This window comes from Ceratotherium simum, chromosome 10 (genome assembly GCF_057802395.1).
Source record: "Ceratotherium simum simum isolate JZ-2026a chromosome 10, ASM5780239v1, whole genome shotgun sequence".
NCBI classification, from domain to species: domain Eukaryota; kingdom Metazoa; phylum Chordata; class Mammalia; order Perissodactyla; family Rhinocerotidae; genus Ceratotherium; species Ceratotherium simum.
This window is the reverse complement of record NC_141909.1, coordinates 83,159,577-83,180,238: the sequence shown is the minus strand read 5'-3', so window position 1 is coordinate 83,180,238 and position 20,662 is coordinate 83,159,577. Positions and strand designations below refer to the sequence as shown.

Here is a 20,662-nt window from a genome sequence, read left to right as displayed (position 1 = left end):
ATAAAAGGGGAGGAGTAGAAGGGTGGAGCCTTTATAGGTGAACAAAGATAAGCTGTTATCAGCATAAAATGGACTATTTTATCTATGAGATGTGTTATTTAAACCTCTTGGTAACCACAAGCAAAAATCTAGAGCAGACCCATGAAACATAACACATGGGGAAGCAGAGCTTACCACCATGGAAAACACCAATTTACAAATACAGGCAGAAACAGAGGGAAAAAGAACCAAGAGAAATACAAAACAGGCAGAAAGCAATAAATAAAATGGTAGTGGTAAGCCCTCATACATCAATTATCAACTAATGTAAATGGATTGAATTCACCATTCAAAAAGCACAAAGTGGCTGATGGATACAAAAACAAGACACAACGGGCTGGCCCAGTGGTGTAGTGGTTAAGTTCGTGCATTTGCTTCAGTGGCCTGGGATTCGCAGGTTCAGATCCCAAGTGTGGACCTCCACACCACTCATCAAGCCACACTGTGACGGCATCCCACATACAAAATAGAGGAAGATTGGCAGCAGATGTTAGCTCAGGGCCAATCTTCCTCACAAAAGAAATAAAATAAAAACAAGACCCAACTATATGCTGCCTTAGAGACTCATTTCACCTCTAAATACACACATAGGCTCAAATTCGTGAAGGGATGGAAGAAGATATTCCATGCAAGTGGAAACCAAAAGAAAGCAGGGGTAGCCATGCTCACATGAGACAAAATAGACTTTAAGCCAAAAACAGTAACAAGGGACAAAGAAGGTCATTATATAATGATAAAAGGGGTCAATACATCAAGAAGATACAACAATTGTAAATACATATGAACCCAAATCGGAGCACCTAAATATATTAAGCAAATATTAACAGATCTGAAGAGAGAAATAGACCACAATACAATAATAGCAGGGGACTCAATACCCTACTGTCAGGAATGGATAAATCATCCAGACAGAAAATCAAGAAGGAAACGCTGGAATTGAACCACACTTTAGACCAAATGGAATTAACAGACATTTCATCCAACAGGAGCAGAATATACATTCTTCTCAAGTGCACATGGAACATTCTCCAGGATAGATCATATGACAGGACAAAAAACAAGTCTTAGGAAATTTAAGAAGATTGAAATCATACCAACTATCTTTTCTGACTACAATGGTATGAAATTAGTAATCAACAACAAGAGAAAAGCTGGAAAATCTACAAATAAATGGCAAGTAAACAACACTCTTCTAAAAAACCAATGGGTCAAGGAAGAAATCAAAAGGGAAATTAAAAAATATCTTGAAACAAATGAAAATGAAAACACAATATACCAAAACCTATGGGATGCTGCAAAAGCAGTTTTGAGAGGAAAGTTTATAATGACAAATGTATATATTAAAAAATTAAAAGAGGTAACATCAGCATCATGGTAGAGAGAGCTCTTCCCTTAGTCTCTCCCTCCTAAGATACAATGAAAAGGACATTCATAAACCAAGAGAGGACATACACACAACACAAAAGACGTCTCACAGACCCACACAGCCATATGTCTGAAGGTGGAAATGCTGGACCCCCCCCCAGGAAGAAGTGGAAGGAGGTAAGGGGATCACCTCTCCCTTGCCGGCAACGACCCAGAGCGTGGGACCACACACGGCTCTGAGAAAAGAGGAGGGAGAGGCAGCTCTCCGCAGGAACACCTTTGGTCTCCAAGTTCCCTCACAGCCTGTGGAAAACCTCCACACAGAGGAGGCTACGCTATTGCAGGGGTGTCTTCATCAAACCAGCGCCCCTGAAGAGCAGACAGCGAGGGCAGAGCAAGAATGGCCGCGGGATCACACACACGAAAGAGAGCGCTGCTCCCCCTGAGCAGCACACCAGCTCAGCTGGTAGGCGAGAACACCCACATGTACAATAGAAAAGCAGCAGCAGTGACCCAGCAAGCAAACTGGCAATCGCAAATGGGCTCCGTTGGCATAGATTCCAAAGGACAGACAGAGATGCCGGGGATTGTGGTGGGCTCAGAATACACAGCTCCTGAACCCCCACCCCAGCAGTGGCAGGTGGAATCTGAGACCAAATACTATCACTATGGGAAGGCACAAATCAGCGCCATCTAATAGTATGAAGAAATATATTAATACTCCAGACCAGAAGGAAAATGACAAGCACACAGAAATCAATCCTGAAGGCACAGAAATTTACAGTCTAAATGACAGAGAATTAAAAATAGATACCATAAAAAATTCAATGAGTTACAAAAAACTACAGATAGACAGTTCAATGAAATCAGGAATAAAATTAATGAACAGAGGGACTTCTTCACAACAGAGACAGAAACTGTAAAGAAAAACCAATCAGAAATGTTGGAGATAAAAAACAATGGATGACGTAAAGAAAAATCTGGAATCCCTGAAGAACAGAGCTGATATTACGGAGGAGAGAATTAGCAGTCTGGAGGACAGAAACACAGAAATGCTTCAGATGGAGGAGGAGAGAGAACTAAAACTTAAAAGAAATGAAGAAAATCTCCTAGAAATATCCAACTCAATTGCGAAATGCAACATAAGGATTATAGGCATTCCAGAGGGAGAAGAGAGGCAGAATGGAGCAGAAAGCTTGTTCAAACAAATAATAGCTGAGAACTTCCCAAACCTGGGGAAGGAGATGGAAATGTAAGTAAAAGAAGCTAATAAAACTCCTAATTATATCAACGTAAAAAGACCTTCTCCAAGTCATATAGTAATAAAACTGGCAAAAGTCAATGACAAAAAATATTAAGGGCAGCAACAAGGCAGAAGAAAATAAGTTACAATGGAACCCATATCAGGCTTTCAGCAGACTTCTCAGCAGAAACCTTACAGGCTAGGAGAGAAGAGAATGATTATTCAAAATTCTGAAAGACAAAAACTTTCAACCAAGAATACTCTATCCAGCGACAATATCCTTCAGATATGAGGGAGAAATAAAAACTTTCCTAGAGAAACAAAAGCTAAGGCAGTTCATCACCACAAGACCCCAACTACAAGAAATGATCAAGAAGGCCCTCATACCTGAAAAAAAAAAGAAAGTGTTTACAAAGCCTTAAGCAAGGAGATAAACAGGCAGACAAAATCAGAAAATTGCAGCGCTCTATGAGAACAGGTTAGAAAACATTTAATTATAATATTAAAAATAAAGGGAAGGAAAATATCAAAAGTAATTACAATCCCGTCATTTTAACCACAAACTCACAACACAAGATGGAAGAAGTTGTGACAACCATAACTTAAAAGGGGAAGAGAAAAAGGATGGAATTGGCTTAGACTAAGGAAATAAGAGGCTATCAGAAAATGGACTATCTCATCTACAAGAATTTTATACAAACCTCAGGGTAACAAGTAACAATCAGAACAGAGACACCAATGATATATAAAGAGAAAACTGAGAAAACCATCATAGAGAACTATCAAACTGAATTGGTAGTCCGAAATATACGGGACGAGAAATAAGTGAAATACAGAACAACCAGAAAACAAGTGATTAAATGGCAGCATTAAGCCCTCATATATCAATAATCACTCTAAATGTCAATGGATTGAATTCCCCAATCAAAAGACATAGAGTGGCTGGATGGATTAAAAAACAAGACCCAACAATTTGCTGCCTCCAGGAAACATATCTCAGCTCTAAAGACAAACACAGGCTTAAAGTGAAAGGATGGAAGACAATACCCAAAGCTAATGGCAAACAAAAGAAAGCAGGTGTTGCCATACTTATATCAAAGTAGGCTTCAAGATAAAAAGAAGTAATGAGAGACAAAGAAGGGCAATATATAATGATAAAACGGACACTCCACCAAGAAGACATATCACTTATAAATATACACGCACCCAACACAGGAGCACCAAAGTATAGAAAGCAATTATTAACAAACCTAAAAAGAGATATCAACAACAACACAATAATAGTAGAGGACCTTAACACTCCACTTACCTAAATGGATAGATCATCCAAACAAAAGTCAAGAAGCAAATAGTGGACTTATATGAAAAACTAGACGAGACGGACTTAATAGACATACACAGAGCACTCCATCCAAAAACAGCAGACTACACATTCTTCTCAAGCGCACATGGAACATTCTCAAGGATAGACCCTATGTTGGGAAACAAGGCAAGCCTCTATAAATTTAAGATTAAAATCATAAGCATCTTTTTTGACCATAATGCTATGAAACTAGAAATCAACTACAAGAAAATAACTGGGAAAGTGACGAAGATGTGGAGACTAAACAACATGGTACTGAACAACCAATGGATCATTGAAAAAATTAAAGGAGAAATCAAAGAATATCTGGAGACAAATGCAAATGAAAATACACCATACCAACTCATATGGGATGCAGCAAAAGAGGTCCTGAAAGGGAAATTCTTAGCATTACAGGCCCACCTCAACAAACAAGGAAAATCCTAAATAAGCAATCTTACACTACACCTAACAGAATCAGAAAAAGAACAAACAAAGCCCAAGGTCAGCAGAAGGAGGGAAATAATAAAACAGAGCAGATAAACAAAATTGAAACCAAAAAAAAAAAAACAGTAGAAAGGATCAATGAAACAAAGAGCTGGTTCTTTGAGAAGCTAAACAAAATTGACAAACTCTTAGCCTGATGCACCAAGAAAAAAAGAGAGAAGTGTCAAATAAATAAAATTAGAAATGAAAGAGGAGAAATTACAACAGATATCACAGAAATACAAAGGATCTTAACAGAATACAATGAAAAACTATATGCCAACAAATTGGACAATCTAGAAGAAATGCATAAATTCTTAGACTCATACAACCTCCCCAAACTGAACCAAGAAGAAATAGAGAATCTGAACAGACCAATCACAAGTAAAGAGATTGAAACAGTAATCAAAAACCTCCCACAAAATAAAAGCCCAGAACCAGATGGCTTCTCTGGAGAATTGTACCAAACGTTCAAAGAAGATTTAATACCTATCCTTCTCAAACTATTCAAAAAAATAGATGAAGATGGAACACTTCCTAAAACATTCTACGAGGCCAATCATCACTCTGATACCAAAGCCAGAGAAGGACAATACAAAGAGGGAGAATTACAGGCCAATATCGCTGATGAACATACACGCAAAAATCCTCAACAAAGTATTGGCAAAACGAATACAGCAATACATTAGAAAGATCATATACCATGATCCAGTGGGATTTATACCAGGGACACAGGCATGGTTCAACATATGCAAATCAATGTGATACACCACATTAACAAAACAAGGAATAAAAACCACAAGATCATCTTATTAGATGCAGAGAAAGCATCTGACAAGATCCAACATCCATTTATGATAAAAACTCTCAACAAAATGGGTATAGAAGGAAAGTACCTCAACATGATAAAGGCCATACATGACAAACCCACAGACAACATCATACTCAATGGGGACAAACTGAAAGCCATTCCTTAGAGAACAGGAACAAGACAAGGGTGCCAACTCTTCCCACTCTTATTCAACACGGTACTTGAGGTTCTGGCCAGAGCAATTAGGCAAGAAAAAGGAATAAAAGGAATCCAAATAGGAAAGGAAGAAGTGAAACTCTCACTGTTTTCAGACAACATGATTGATATATAGAAAATCCTAAAGAATCCATCAGAAAACTATTAGAAATAGTTTTCTACAACTACAGCTAAGTTGCGGGGTATAAAATCAACCTTCAAAATCAGTTCCATTTCTATACTCTAATAATGAACTAGCAGAAAGAGAACTCAAGAATACAATCCCATATACATCGCAACAAAAAGAATAAAATACCTAGGAATAAATTTAACCAAGGAGATGAAAGTCCTATACAATGAAAACTGTAAGACATTATTGAAAGAAATCGATGATGACATAAAGAAATGGAAAGACATCCCATGCACACAGACTGGAAGAATAAACATAGTTAAAATGTCCATACTACCAAAGCAATCTATGGATTCAATGCAATCCCAGTCAGAATCCCAATGACATTCTTCAAGGAAATAGAACAAAGAATCCTAAAATTTATATGGGGGCACAAAAGACCCTGAATAGCTAAAGCACTTCTGAGAAAAAAGAACGAAGCTGGAAGAATCACAATCCCTGACTTCAAAACATACTACCAAAGCTATAGTAACCAAAACAGCATGGTACTGGTACAAAAACAGACACACAGATCAATGGAACAGAACTGAAAGTCCAGAATTAAAACCACACATCTATGGACAGCTAATCTTCAACAAAGGAGGTAAGAACACACAATGGAGAAAGGAAAGTCTCTTCAATAAATGGTGCTGGGAAAACTGGGTAGCCACAGGCAAAAGAATGAAAGCAGACCATCTTTCGCCATACACAAAAATTAACTCAAAATGGATCAAAGACTTTAAGGTAAGATCTGAAACCATAAAACTCCTAGAAGAAAATATAAGCAGTACACCCTTTGACATCAGTCTTAGAAGGATCTTTTCAAAGACCATGTCTACAAAAGGAAAACTAAAGAAAAAATAAACAAGTGGGACTTTATCAGACCAAAGAGCTTCTGCAAGGCAAAGGAAACCAGGAACAAAATGAAAAGACAACCCACAAACTGGGAGAAAATATTTGCATATCATATATCCAACAAGGGGCGAATCTCCCAAATATATAAGGAACTCAGACAACTCAACAACAAGAAAACAAACAACCTGATCAAAAAATGCGCAGCGGATATGAACAGACATTTTTCCAAAGAAGACATACAGATGGCCAATAGGCACACGAAAAGATGTTTGACATTACTAATCATCAGTGAAATGCAAAACAAAACTATACTAAGATATCACCTTACACCTGTTACAATGGCTATAATTACCAAGACCAAAAATAACAAATGTTGGAGAGGATGTGGAGAAAAGGGAACCCTCATAGACTGCTGGTGGGAATGCAAACTGGTGCAGTCACTGTGGAGAACAGTATGGAGATTTCTCAAAAAATCAAAAATAGAAATACCACATGACTCAGCTATCCCATTATTCGATATTTACCCAAAGAACTTGAAATCAACAATTCAAAGAGACTTAAGCACCCCTATGTTCACTGCAGCATTATTCACAAGAGCCAAGAAGTGGAAGCAACCAAGTGCATATCCTGATGTTTGGGTAAGATGATGTGGTATATATATACAATGGAATACTACTCAGCCATAAAAAAAGACAAAATCGTCTCATTCGCAACAACATCGATGGACCTTGAGGGTATTATGTTAAAGGAAATAAGCCAGACAGCGAAAGACAAACATTGTATGATTTCACTCATATGTGGAAGATAAACTAACACGTTGACAAAGAGAACAGATTAGTGGTTACCAGAGGAGAAGTGGATTGGACGTGGGTATAAGGGGTAAAGGGGCACATATATATGGTGACTGATAAATAATAATGTACAACTGAAATTTCACCATGTTATAAACTATTATGACCTCATAAAATTAAAAAGATAAATAAATTTAAAAAGAAAAAAAATTTAAAAGATCTCAAATAACCTAAGTTTACTCCTCAAAGAACAAGAAAAAGAAGAACAAAGTAAACCAGAGTTAGCATAAGTAAGGAAACAATAAAGATCAGAGTGGAAATAAATGAAATAGAGACCAGAAAAACAATAGAAAGGATCGATGAAACTAAGAGCTGGTTTTTCAAAAAGATAAACAAAATTGACAAACCTTTAGCTACATTAACTAATAAAAGAAGAAAGACTCAAACACATAATATTAGAATTGAAAGAGGAAATATTACAAATGATGCTACAGAAATACACAGGGTCATAAATGACTACAATAAACAATTATATGCCAACAAATTCGATAACCTAGAAGAAATGGATAAATTCCTAGAAATAGACAACCTGCCAAGACTGAATCAGGAAAAAATAAAAAATCTGAACAGACCAATAACAAGTAAAGAGATTGAATCAGTAATCAAAACCCCCCAATAGAGAACACCAGACAGCTTTACTGGTGAATTCTACCACACATTTAAAGAAGAATTAATTCCAATCCTTCTCAAACTCTTCTAAAAAAACGAAGAGGAGGGAACATTTCAAAACTCATGCTATGAAACCAGCATTATCCTGATATCAAAGCCAAATAAAGACACTACAAGAGGGCCGGCCCCGTGGCTTGGTGGTTAAGTGAGCGAGCTCCGATGCTGGTGGCCCGGGTTCGGATCCCGGGCGCGCACCGAGGCACCACTGTCTGTCCTGAGGCCGAGTCCCACATACAGCAACTAGAAGGATGTGCAGCTATGGCGTACAACTATCTACTGGGGCTTTGGGGGGAAAAAATAAATAAATAAAATCTTTAAAAAAAAAAAAAAGACACTACAAGAAAAGAAAACTATAGACCAATATCCCTGATGATGCAAAAATTCTCAACAAAATATTAGTAAACCAAATTCAAGAACACATTAAAAGGATTTTACACCATGAGCAATTGAGATTTATCCCTGGGATGCAAGGATGGTTCAACATATGCAAATCAATAAATGTAATAACTCACATTAATAGAATGAAAGATAAAAATCACATGATCATCTCAATACATGCAGAAACAGCATTTGACAAAATACAACATCCTTTCATGGTAAAAACCCTCAACAGACTGGATTTGGAAGGAACATAACTCAACATAATAAAGGCCATATATGACAAACCCACATCTCACATTATGCTCAATGGTGAAAAATTGAAAGCTTTTCCTCTATGATCAGGAACAAGACAAAGGATGTCCACTCTCACCACTCCTATTCAATATAGTCCTAGAAATTCTACTTGGAGCAATTAGGCAAGACAAAGAAATAAAAGGCACCCAAATTGGAAAGGAAGCAGTAAAACTGTCATTTTTTGCTGATGATACAATTTTATATATAGAAAATCCCAAAGACTAAATAAAAAAAATTGTTAGAACTAATCAATGAATTGAGTAAAGTTGCAGGAAATAAAATCAACATACAGAAATCAGTTGCACTTCTATATACTAATAATGGAACATCTGAAAAAGAAATAAAGAAAACTATCCCATTCACAATAGCAAGAAAAACAATAAAATACCTAGAAATAAACTTAACCAAGGAAATGAAAGATGTGTACAATGAAAACTACAAAACTTTGTTGAAAGAAATCAAAGACAAAGAAATAGAAAGACATCTTGTGTTCATGGACGGTAAAAATTAATATTGTTAAAATGTTCATGCTATCCAAAGCCATCTATAGATTGAACCCAATCCCTATCAAAATTCCAATGGAAACAGAACTAGAAAAAACAATCCTAAAATTTGTATGGAACCACAAAAGACCTCAAATAGCCAAAGCAATCCTGAGAAAAAAGAACAAAGCCGGAGGCATCACAATTCTTGACTTGAAACTCTACTACAAAGCTATAGTAATTAAAACAGCATGGTACTGGCATGAAAACAGACACATAGACCCATGGAACAGAATAGCCCAGAATTAACCCCCCACATATATGGTCAACTAATATATAACAAGTGAGGCAAGAATGCCCAATGGGGAAAGGACAGTCTCTCTTCAACAAATGATGTTGCAAAAACTGGATAAACACATGCAGAAAAATAAAATTGGACCCTTATCTTGTACCACTCATAAAAATTAACTCGAAATGTATCAAAGACTTAAATATAAGACCTGACACCATAAAACTTCTGGTAGAAAACATAGGGAAGAAGCTCCTCAACATCAGTCTTGGCAACAACTTCTTGGATGTGACACCAAAACCACAAGCAACAAAAGCAAAAATCAACAAATCAAAATTCATCAAACTTAAAAGCTTCTGCATAGCAAAAAAAACAATCAAAAAAATGAAAAGGCAACCTAAGAATGGGAGAAAATTTTCACAAACCATATTATCAGATGAGTTAATATTCAAGTTATACAAAGAACTAGGGGGCCAGCCCAGTGGTGTAATGGTTAAGTTCACGCACTCTGCTTTGGCAGCCCAGCATTCACAGATTCAGATCCTGGGCGCAGACCCATATCAAGCCATGCTGTGGTGGCATCCCATATATAAAGTAGAGGAAGATGGGCAGAGATGTTAGCCCAGGGCCAATCTTCCTCAGCAAAAAAAGAAAAAAAAATTATATAAAGAAAATTTAAAAAAAAACAAACAATCCCATTAAAAAATGGGCAGAGGAACAAAATAAACATTTTTCCAAAGAAGACATCCAAATGGCCATCAGATACATGAATAGATGCTCAACATGAGTAATCATCAGGGAAATGCAAATCAAAACCACAATGATATATCACCTCACACCTGTTAGAAATGGCTATCATCAAGAAGACAAGAGAGGGCCAGCCCAGCAGCATAGAGGTTAAGTTCGGTGCACTCTGCTTCGGTGGCCTGGGGTTCGCAGGTTGGGATCCCAGGCACGGACCTACACCACTCATCAAGCTATACTGTGGCAGCAACCCACATAGAAAACAGGGGAAGACTGGCACAGATGTTAGCTCAGGGCCAATCTTTCTCAAGCAAAAAGAGGAGGACTGGCAACGGTTGTTAGCTCATGGCCAATCTTCCTCACCAAAAAAAAAAAAAAAAAAAAAAAAAAAGACAAGAGATACCAAGTACTGACCAGGATGTGGAGGAAAGGGAATCCTTGTACACTGTTACACTGTTGGTGGGAATGTAAATTGGTTCAACCACTATGGAAAATACGGAAGTTCCTCAAAAAATTAAAAATAGATCTACCATATGATCCAGCAATTCCACTTCTGGGTATTTACGCAAAGGAAATGAAAACAGGATATTGAAGAGATATATGCACTCTCACATTTACTGCAGCATTATTCACAATAGCCAAGATACAGAAATAACCTGAGTGCCCATCAACAAATGAATGGATAAAGAAAATATGGTGTGTATATATATATATATATATATATATGTATACACACAATGGAATATTATTCAGCCATGAGACAAAAGGACATCCTGCCATTTGTGACAACATGGATGGACCTTGAGAATATTATGCTGAGATAAGTCAGACAGAGAAAGACAAATACTGTATGACATCACTTATATGTGGAATCTGAAAAGGCCAAACTCATAAAAACGGAGAGCAAAATGGTGGTTATCAAGGGTTAGAGGGTTGGGAGATAGGAAAGATGGTGTTTAAGGGTACAAACTTGCAACGAGTAGTAAATAAGTCCTAGAAATCTAATGCACAGTATAGTGAATACAGACAACAAAATTGTATTATAATCATCAAACTTACTAAGAGACTAGATCTTAATTACTCCAACCACTAAAAAGAAATGATAATTATGTGACGTGATAGAGGTGCTAATTATCACTACACTGGCAATCATATTATAATATATAAATGTATCAAATCAACATGCTGTATACCTTAAATTTACACAATGTTATATGTCATATATATTTCAATTAAAAAAAGATAAAGAATTTTGGTTCAACAAAAGATACCATACAGGGTAAAGACAAACCATAGACTGGGAGATGATATTTGCAATACACATAACTGTTAAAGGATTATGATGGAGGGGACCCTCCCACAAATCAACAAAGAAAAAGACAGCTATCTCCACAGAATAATGAATAAAAGACCTGAACAACTTCTTCTCAAAGAGGGAATCTAAATAACTAATAAATATAGGCAAAGGTGTTCAACATACTTAATAATCAAGGTGATGCAAATTAAAACTATAATGAGATACTGTTACACTCCTACCAGACTGGCAAAAATTTAAGTCTGACAACACCAAGTGTTAACAAGATGTGGAGCAAAGCAAGTACTTACACTGCTGGTGAGAGAACAAAATCATTTTGGAAACTATTTTGGCAAAATCTATTAGTATAATAATATTCCTGCCAATTACCCAGTAATTTCAGCCCTAGGTATATGCCCTAGAGAAATGAATGTGTGTACCAGAAATGTATAAGAATGTTCACAGCATCATTGTTTAACATCCCAAAACTTAAAGAAAAATTAACTATCAACAGAAGAATAGCAAATTGTAATGTATGCATAAATGGAATTTATGAAATTAGTGAAAATTAGTGTACTAGAGCTACAGATCAACATGATTAAATCTCAAAAATAATGTATAATGAAAGAAGACAACAGAATACATATAGTATGACTCTATTCAGAAAGCTCAAAAACAAGTAAAACATTTTTTACGGTGGCAACTGCACCTATGAGAGTAGAAACTACAAGGAAAAGCAATGTAATATGATCATGGAGGAGGCAGTTCCAGGGGCTGCTCATCTATTGCTTTATCTAGGTGGTAGTTATTCAAGTATTTCCTTTATAATTATCAAATTGCATATGTTATATCTACTTTTCTAAATTTAATTCACAAAAATAATTTCTAAAAATTCCAGGTAGATTAAAGACCCAGTTGTAAAAACAAAAGTTCATAGGAGAAAATAGCATATTTGTGCTCTAAAGATTGAGGATTTCTTAAAGTCATGAAAAGCACAAAACATAAAAAAGATTGATAAATTCAATATTAAAAGGAAAAAACATGGGGCCGGCCCCGTGGCTTGGTGGTTAAGTGCGCGCGCTGCAATGCTGGCGGCCCGGGTTCGGATCCCGGGTGCGCATCGAGGCACCACTTCTCCGTCCATCCTGAGGCCGAGTCCCACATACAGCAACTAGAAGGATGTGCAGCTATGACATGCAACTATCTGCTGGGGCTTTGGGGGGAAAAAACAAAATAAATAAAATCTTTAAAAAAAAAAAAAAAAAAAAGGAAAAAACATGTATACAAAAAACACAAATCAAAAGTTAAACACAGATTTGGAGAAAATATTGGCAGTGCTTGTAACTGACAATGGATTAGTTTGCAGAATAATTAATTTCAATAAGGAGAAACACCCACACATACCCAAAGTTTTAATTGGTCAAAAGAAATGAACAGGCAATTCACAAAAGAGGAAACCCAAATGCCCGCTAAATATACGAGAAGATGTTCCCATGACCTTACCAGTAATCAGGGAAATACCATTTTAAAATTATACTAATCCACCATTTCATACCCATCTGATTTGCCAAACTTTTACAGTCTGACCAGATCAAGTGTTGGCAAGCACAAAGAGCATATTCTGCTGATGGTAAAAACCTGGTAAAACCACTTTGCAGAACAAAGGGAAAACCTCCTAAAGTTGCACAAACCTAATATGACTCAGCATCCTACTCTTGATATACACCCTTGAGAAACTCCTAAGATCAAGACATGCTAAGCAGCCCTGTTCATTCTCGTTGACAAACTGCGAAAGAACCTGAATACCCATCAACAGGAAAACTTAACACTGGCAAATATACACAAAATCTGTACAGCTATTAAAATCAATACATAGTTTATACGTATTAATGAAGGTAAGTCTTAAAATACTGAGAAAAAAGCAAATTGCAGAGGGATACATACAGTATGAAGTAATACTATATTGATTTATGGACACAATGTATGAAAAGAATGAAAAACAAGAATGGGAATGCTGTCAAGGGGAAAAACTTGGGGAGTAGGATACAGAGGGGCTTCAATTATATTTACAATGTTTTGTTTCTTCAATTGGGTATAAATTCTCTACTCTCTAAATTCCTGAAATATTTTATAAAAAGATCATGCAACTTCTTACCTTGTGTTGGTAAATAACTTCTCTTGTATTTTTCTACCTGGATTCCTGCAGAAATTTGACTCTTTTGAAATCGGACTGATGAATTCTATAATATGAGATAATTTTGAATATAAAATTAGCATTAGTCTATATTAGCACAACGAATGAAACTAACAGAACTCAGCTTGCAATGAGAATGCTGTAAGTCTGTTCATTCATGTTGTTTTCATTTATCATTATAAGCAACAGTGAACAAGCTATTATCTAGGAATGAACTACACACAAACACACACCACCTTTGGAAATACATTCATTCTTCAAGTGACGGCATAACAGACAACGTAAAACAAAACAGTTTTCTCTGACTGTGACCAGATTAGCCAGAGGAGAGGGCAGGAACTCATGGTCAACATCAACAAAAACCTCCTAATCTCAACCTGTGAACACGTCCCTCATCATCTTGCTCCAACACTCTAACTGAGTCCTAGCTCCTGCTGAGAAGATTGCTCAAAACTGTCCACTTCCAGGGATGGAAGTTTCTCGCCTTCAGAGATCACACCCGTAGGTTTAGAGGTAGGGCAGATGTCCTCCTTGCTCCCCACCACTGCTTCCAAACCAAACCTCTTTCTCTCCTCCCTAACCACCCCACCCCAGCTCGGAGTCTCATGTCACCCACCATGTACCCTCCTTGCCAGGAGATGATACTGCAATGCCTTCACTTCCGTTTCTTGACCTACTCCTCCTCCAATTTGTACTCGATCCTACCTCAGCCATGCACTCCAATGCGCAAACTCTGGAACTAGTCATTATCAATACCCGCAATTATCAATAACCCTAATTTCAAAGCATTCAAATCCAGAATGCGGAGCATTCTACAAAGTTACTAGCCTGGTCTATTCAAAAATCCAATGTCATTTAATAAAATGCTGAAGTATTTAGGGGTGAGATGCCATGATTTCTGCAATTACCTTCAAATGGTTCAGCAAACTACACATACACAAATATGGCAAAATGTTAACAGTGGTTGAATCTAGGTGAGTATTCAGGTGTTCATTGTACTATTCTTTCAAATTTGTCTATTTGGGGAAGATTCATAATAAAATGTTTGGGGAGGGGGAGAGAATTCTACTTTCTGACTACCATATCCTGTCCTTCCAGCTCACTCCTCTGACTACAACAACGCTTACAGCCGACAGGGTCCTACAATTCATTGATCCACAGGAGTTTTCAGTCTATTATTTCAGTCTATTTCCATGCCCCTCTCTTACTCTCTGGTCACCTGGATGACCACACCTCTTCTAAACTATAACTCTTCACCACCCTACACCCAAAAAGCTGAATAAGAAAAAATTAATGTCAACAATTCTCACTTGAAATATATGGTCTCTAACCTACATGGGCTCCCAATGCACCCCAAGAACCACACTACACTTCCCCAGTCCCTTTGCTTTCCACTCTCTTAGACAACTATTTCACACTTTCTCCCATCTCCTCAACCCTCCTACAACTCCTTCTCCATCCTCACTCTCAGCTGATGACTGTGCTTTCCACTTCACTGAGAAAGTTAAAGCCTTAGGAGGGAACTTCCTACCAACTGGCACCACACCTCTAGCCCAGAGCCCATACCTTAGACCTTCTGTTATTAGGCATGAACTGTTCGTGCTCCTGGCCAAGGCCAGCTCCTTCATTCATTCCCTAAATCCCATCTTCTCTCATTCGTGAACATTGCTTCCACAACTCTCTCACTTTCTCCTGTGTCGATATTTTCCTCTCTACTAAATCAATTCTACCAATACACAAATAGTTGTTAATTTTCCCATCTTAGAAAAAAAACCTTCCCCTACAGCCACTACCCCACCTCCTTACATTTACTGCACAACTTCTCCACAAAGTTCTTACACTCTGTCTGAAACCTCCCATTCTCTTATCCAGACAGGCTTTTGTCTTCAGCACATCTCTGCTTGGTAAACCCAATGACCACTTTTCAGTCCTCATCTTACTCAGCAGCATCTTTGACGCCGCTCGCCACTCTATTCTCCTTGAGGTACTTTCTTTACTTGGCTCTCAGGACACCACACTGGCCTCCTTTACTTCATACTCGCTGGTTGCTTATCCTCCGCATTCCCCTTCTTTTCACAATCTGGATCAGTACTTGGATCTGTTCATTATCCACTTTCAGCCTTGGTGATCTCTCCCAGTCCACAGCTTTACCACACATTCTATGACCCCAAACTTCTAGCTCCAACTGACCTTCTCCTGATATATGTATAACTGCCCAGTTAACATCTCCACCTGATGTCTAACAGGCAACTCAAACTTATCTTGTCTAAACCTGAGCTTCTAATATCCACACCCCCAAGAAGTATGTGCTCTCTTCTTGTGGTCCCTCATAATAAATGGAAATTCTAATAGGCCAAAAAACTGTACTGAACTTGGAAACCATTCTTGACTCCTTTCTTGCTGTCACACCCCATATCCAGTCCATCAGTAAATCCTGTCCACTCCTCAACTCTGCACTGCCACAGGCCCAGTTTAAGCCACTATCATTTCTGGTCTGAATTACTGCAACAATCCCCATACTCCCTCTTCAGTCTATTCTTCAGTCTACAGCAGAGACAGTGAGCTAACTAAAATAAAGGATTAGGCCACCCCTCAGTCAAAGCCTTCCAAGGGCTCCCCATGTCACTCAGAGGAAAAAGCCCAAGTGCTTACAGGAATCTATTAAGGCCTAATGAAATCTGTACCCACCACCCTCTGTCACATCTCTGATATCATCCTCTAGTATTCTCCTCACTTAGTCTGCTCCAGCCACACCAGCCTCAGGCCTTGCTCATCATCAGGCCCACCAGGCAGAGAGCCTGCAGGCCTCAGGGCTGCTCTGTTTGCTCTGCTCCTCACCCCGGCTCAGCCTAGCTTATTTGTGCCTCTCCTCAGGGCATGATTCAAATGTCACTTTCTCAGTAAAGCCTTCCTGGGCCATCCTATCTAAAACTCAAAACCCCTAACTCCAACAGCTATCTCCACTTCCTTGCTTTTTCTCCTTACTTCTTGTCACTATGCCACACACCACATATTTTATCTATCTTATTTATAGTCTTTCTCCTGCCACGAGAATATAAGTTCTAAGAGGGCAGGGAGTCGGTCTGTTATATTCACTGCTTTATCCCCAGTGCCTAAAGACAGCGTCTGGCACACCACAGTTGTGACTACAGATGAATGAAAGACCAATTACTTGATTCAAAAGGATCATATACATGTGACTCTCTGCAAAAACTTCACTTGGCCTGTTTTAACTGAGATTATCTGCCTATTGTGGCATAATTCCTTTATAAGAATTATAAAAATGAATTTGAAGACTTCCTGTACAGCAATGCTCAAAACATTTTTTATTGTGGTAAAATATATGTAACATAAAATTTACCATCTTGGGGCCAGCCCGGTGGCGCAAGCGGTTAAGTGCGCGCACTCGACTGTGGCGGCCCGGGGTTCACCGGTTCCGATCCCGGGCGTGCACCGACGCCCCGCCTGGCAAGCCATGCTGTGGCGGCGTCCCATATAAGTGGAGGAAGATGGGCATGGATGTTAGCCAAGGGCCAGTCTTCCTCAGTAAAAAGAGGAGGATTGGCAGATGTTAGCTCAGGGCTGATCTTCCTCACCAAAAAAAAAAAAAATTTTACCATCTTAATTTAACCATTTTTAAGTGTACAGGTTAGTGGTATTAAATATATTCACACACTGTGCTACCATCACCATCATCCATCTCCAGGACTCTTTTCATCTTGCAAAACTCAAACTCTACACTCATCAAACAACAATTCTTCATTCTCCGCTCCCCCAGCCCTGACAGCCACCCTTCTACTTTCTGTCTCTATGAATCTGACTGCTCAAATATTTAACATCTTCCCCTCACTTGACAAAACCAGCTGGCCTCCAAACCCACCATGGATCCATCTTTATTCGCAGCAGTCACACACTGGGCTGTCCTGGTGCTGCTCTCAGTAGCTTCTGCTTTCTTCCAGGCATCTAGTCGGAATCTTTCCATCACTTTTATTTCTTCCCGGAGGTCTGTGTTCTCTTTGACCAATACTTCTATCTGGCTTCTAAGACGGCCATGTGTACTTGACCATTTTGCTTCCTTTCTTTTCAAATCTTCCTGTAAATCTGCTATCTGCTGTTTCAAAGCCTTTCAAAAAAAAGAGAGTTACTAGAATTACAACAATGCAACAGAAGAAAAGAGACACATCAACGCAACAGAATACCACAGACAGTAGAAAAGGGAAGGCTTAGTCAATTACATTTCAATAACACTGGGATTTTCAGGAAGGGAATAGGGGTTCAGGCTACCTCATACCGTTAACAAAATTAATTCCAGAAGTCAGGAGAAAAAGGAGTTCACTGCAATAACACTGCCATGAGGTAATAAAGGTATAAACTCAGACAGTAACTGAAATAGAAAGAAAGAGATAAATGGGGGATACCTGGTGAAGAAAAAATTAATAGGAATTCATGACTAATTGAAGGAAGAGCTAAGGTAAAGGGAAGAATAAAAGATACAAAGTCAAAACTACCAGCCCTGAAAACTGATTCTTTCTGGAATTCATAAGAAGAAACAGGTTTTAAGAAAGTAAGTTGTTTTAGATGAACTAAATGACGTAAGTGAAGAAACTCCTGGAAATGTCTAGAAGCAATTTGCAACTGTACAAATAGAAAGCAAGATTGACATCAGAAGTAAGGAGAGATTAGTCACCTACACAGCTTATGTAGGGCAAATTATGAGTGGCTGAGAGCTGAGGAAAGGACTATAGACAGAAGCAAGAAGGCATTCGCCACCACCTGAGAACCCACTCCGATAGGAGACTGAAGGCAGTGAAGAACCCTAACCACCTCATGAATACACATGTAAAACCTGACATCCATCCTTTCTCATGTAAGCCTCACAATAGCCAACAAAGTAGCCTACGGGACAGCGGAAGAAACTAGGGCTCAAAGGACTCTTCCTTGGGGTGTTATATCACATAGAGCATGGACTCGGGATGTGGGTGAGAGCAAGGCTCAAATCCGCATTCTGTGCCTCGAAAGCTCTTGAAATAAGGTCATTAACCTCCCTAAACATCAGCCTCCCTATTTATAAAATTGTGGAGTATAATCAATAAATGAGCAATTTCTAACTGGTAAGCATTTTTACCATGTGGGAAAACAGACCTATTAATACTAAAATGGTACATATAAGTCTAAATAGGTTAAGAATTCAAAGGCAAATAAGCCAGACAGAAAAAGACAAATACTGTATGGTATCACTTATATGTGGAATCCTAAGAGAAAAAAAGCCAATTTCATAAAAACAAAATAGAATTGTGGTAGCCAGGGGCTGGAGGGAGAGGGAAATGGAGTGATGTAGGTCAAAGGATACAAACTTCCAGTTATAAGAATAAGTTCTGTGGAGCTAACATACAGCATGGTGACGATACAGTACTGTATACTTGAAAGTTGCTAAGAGTAGATCTTAAGCATTCTTACCACATGCACAAAAAAGAGTTAACTATGTAAGGTGATGGTTAATTATCTTAATCTTGATAATCACACCACAATGTATATCAAACCATCACAATGTATACTTTAAATATATAATTATACCGTTACTGCAATAAAAAAATAAAAATGTGTTAAGAGCATAAAAACATAAAAATAAGACATAATTTTTATATTGATTGCACGCTGAAATGATATTTTGGATAGATTGGGGGCCGGCCTGGTGGCACAGTGGTTAACTGCGCGTGCTCCACTTCGGTGGCCCGAGGGTTCACAGGTTCAGATCCCGGGCGCGCACTGATGCACTGCTTGTCAAGCCGTGCTGTGGCGGCATCCCATATAAAGTAGAGGAAGATGGGCACGGATGTTAGCCCAGGGCCGATCTTCCTCAGCAAAAAAGAGGAGGATTGGCATCGCAAGTTAGCTCAGGGCTGGTCTTCCTCACACACAAAAAATATATATTTCGGATAGATTGGGTTAAATAAAATGCATTATTAAAATTAAAAAAAAATAAACATATACAATTATATTTTTCAATTATTCTTCAATAAAGTCAAAAAAGAATTCAATAGCAACTAATATTTATAAAATACCTATCAACTATCAGGTACTGTTATAGGTCCTTGAAATACAAAGAACAAAACAAAGATCGCAGGGAGAATTATTTTGGAAGGTGGCACGGGGCTATGGAAGAAAAAGCGGGGTAGGTAGGAGGAATCAGTGTTGCTGGGGAGGGAGGCATGTGCAGGGAAAGTGAGCTGCAGTGTTAAATATGGTGGATCTCAGGGAATAAAGACCTGGAGGAGGTGGAGAACGAGCCACGTGGCTGTCCAGGGCTGTCCAGAAGCACCAGCAAACACACCAGGAAGGAGGGTGCCTGGCACAGCTACAGAACAGCAAGGGAGCCAGTGAACTGGGGCAGAATAAACAAGGGGAAGTAGGAGATGACGTGAAAAAGGTAAAAGAGCACCAGATCACATAGGAACTTCAGGCCATTGTGAGGACCGGGGCTCTTATTATAAAAGCAAAACGGGGAGCCATGGAAGGACTGTGAGCAGATAGGGGACGTGACCTGGCTTCCTAATGAAAGGATCGCTGGCCACTGCATGACAAAGAAACCACAGGGACAAGGGTGACAGCAGAGGCCAGGTTAACTCAGAGATGGCAACTCAAATCTGGGTAGGTTTTCTGACAGAACAGCATAGAGTATAAGAAAAAGAGAATGATTCTGGTTTTTGGCCCGAGTACAGGGAAGGTCAGGGTGGCCCTCATCTGAGATGGGAGACGACTGAGGGAGGGAAGATCAGGAGTTTACTTGGAGACATACTGAAGTGAAATGTTTAGTAGCTAGTCAGATATACCAGACCAGTACAGAGAACAGTCTAGGCCAGGATTTCAGTTTGGGAATCTTTAGCATATAAATCATAATTTAAGCCATGAAACTAGATAAGGTCACCAAGGGAGGATAGACTCTCCTCTCTGTTGGATGA

The 20,662-nt window shown here is 38.6% G+C and overlaps 1 protein-coding gene across 5 annotated transcripts in view; it reads right to left on the bottom strand.

Annotated features, from left to right (window-relative positions):
- The window catches only part of CPAP (centrosome assembly and centriole elongation protein), a 73,151-nt gene that overhangs the window by 9,655 nt on the left and 42,834 nt on the right, over nt 1–20,662 (bottom strand). For all 5 annotated transcript variants that reach the window (XM_087436362.1, XM_087436360.1, XM_087436365.1 and 2 more), the window contains 2 exons: nt 17,584–17,826; nt 13,665–13,749 (listed from right to left, as the gene is read on the bottom strand). In XM_087436362.1, the coding sequence (XP_087292488.1) occupies nt 13,665–13,749; nt 17,584–17,826 (328 nt within the window). The remainder of the gene's footprint in view (nt 1–13,664; nt 13,750–17,583; nt 17,827–20,662) is intronic.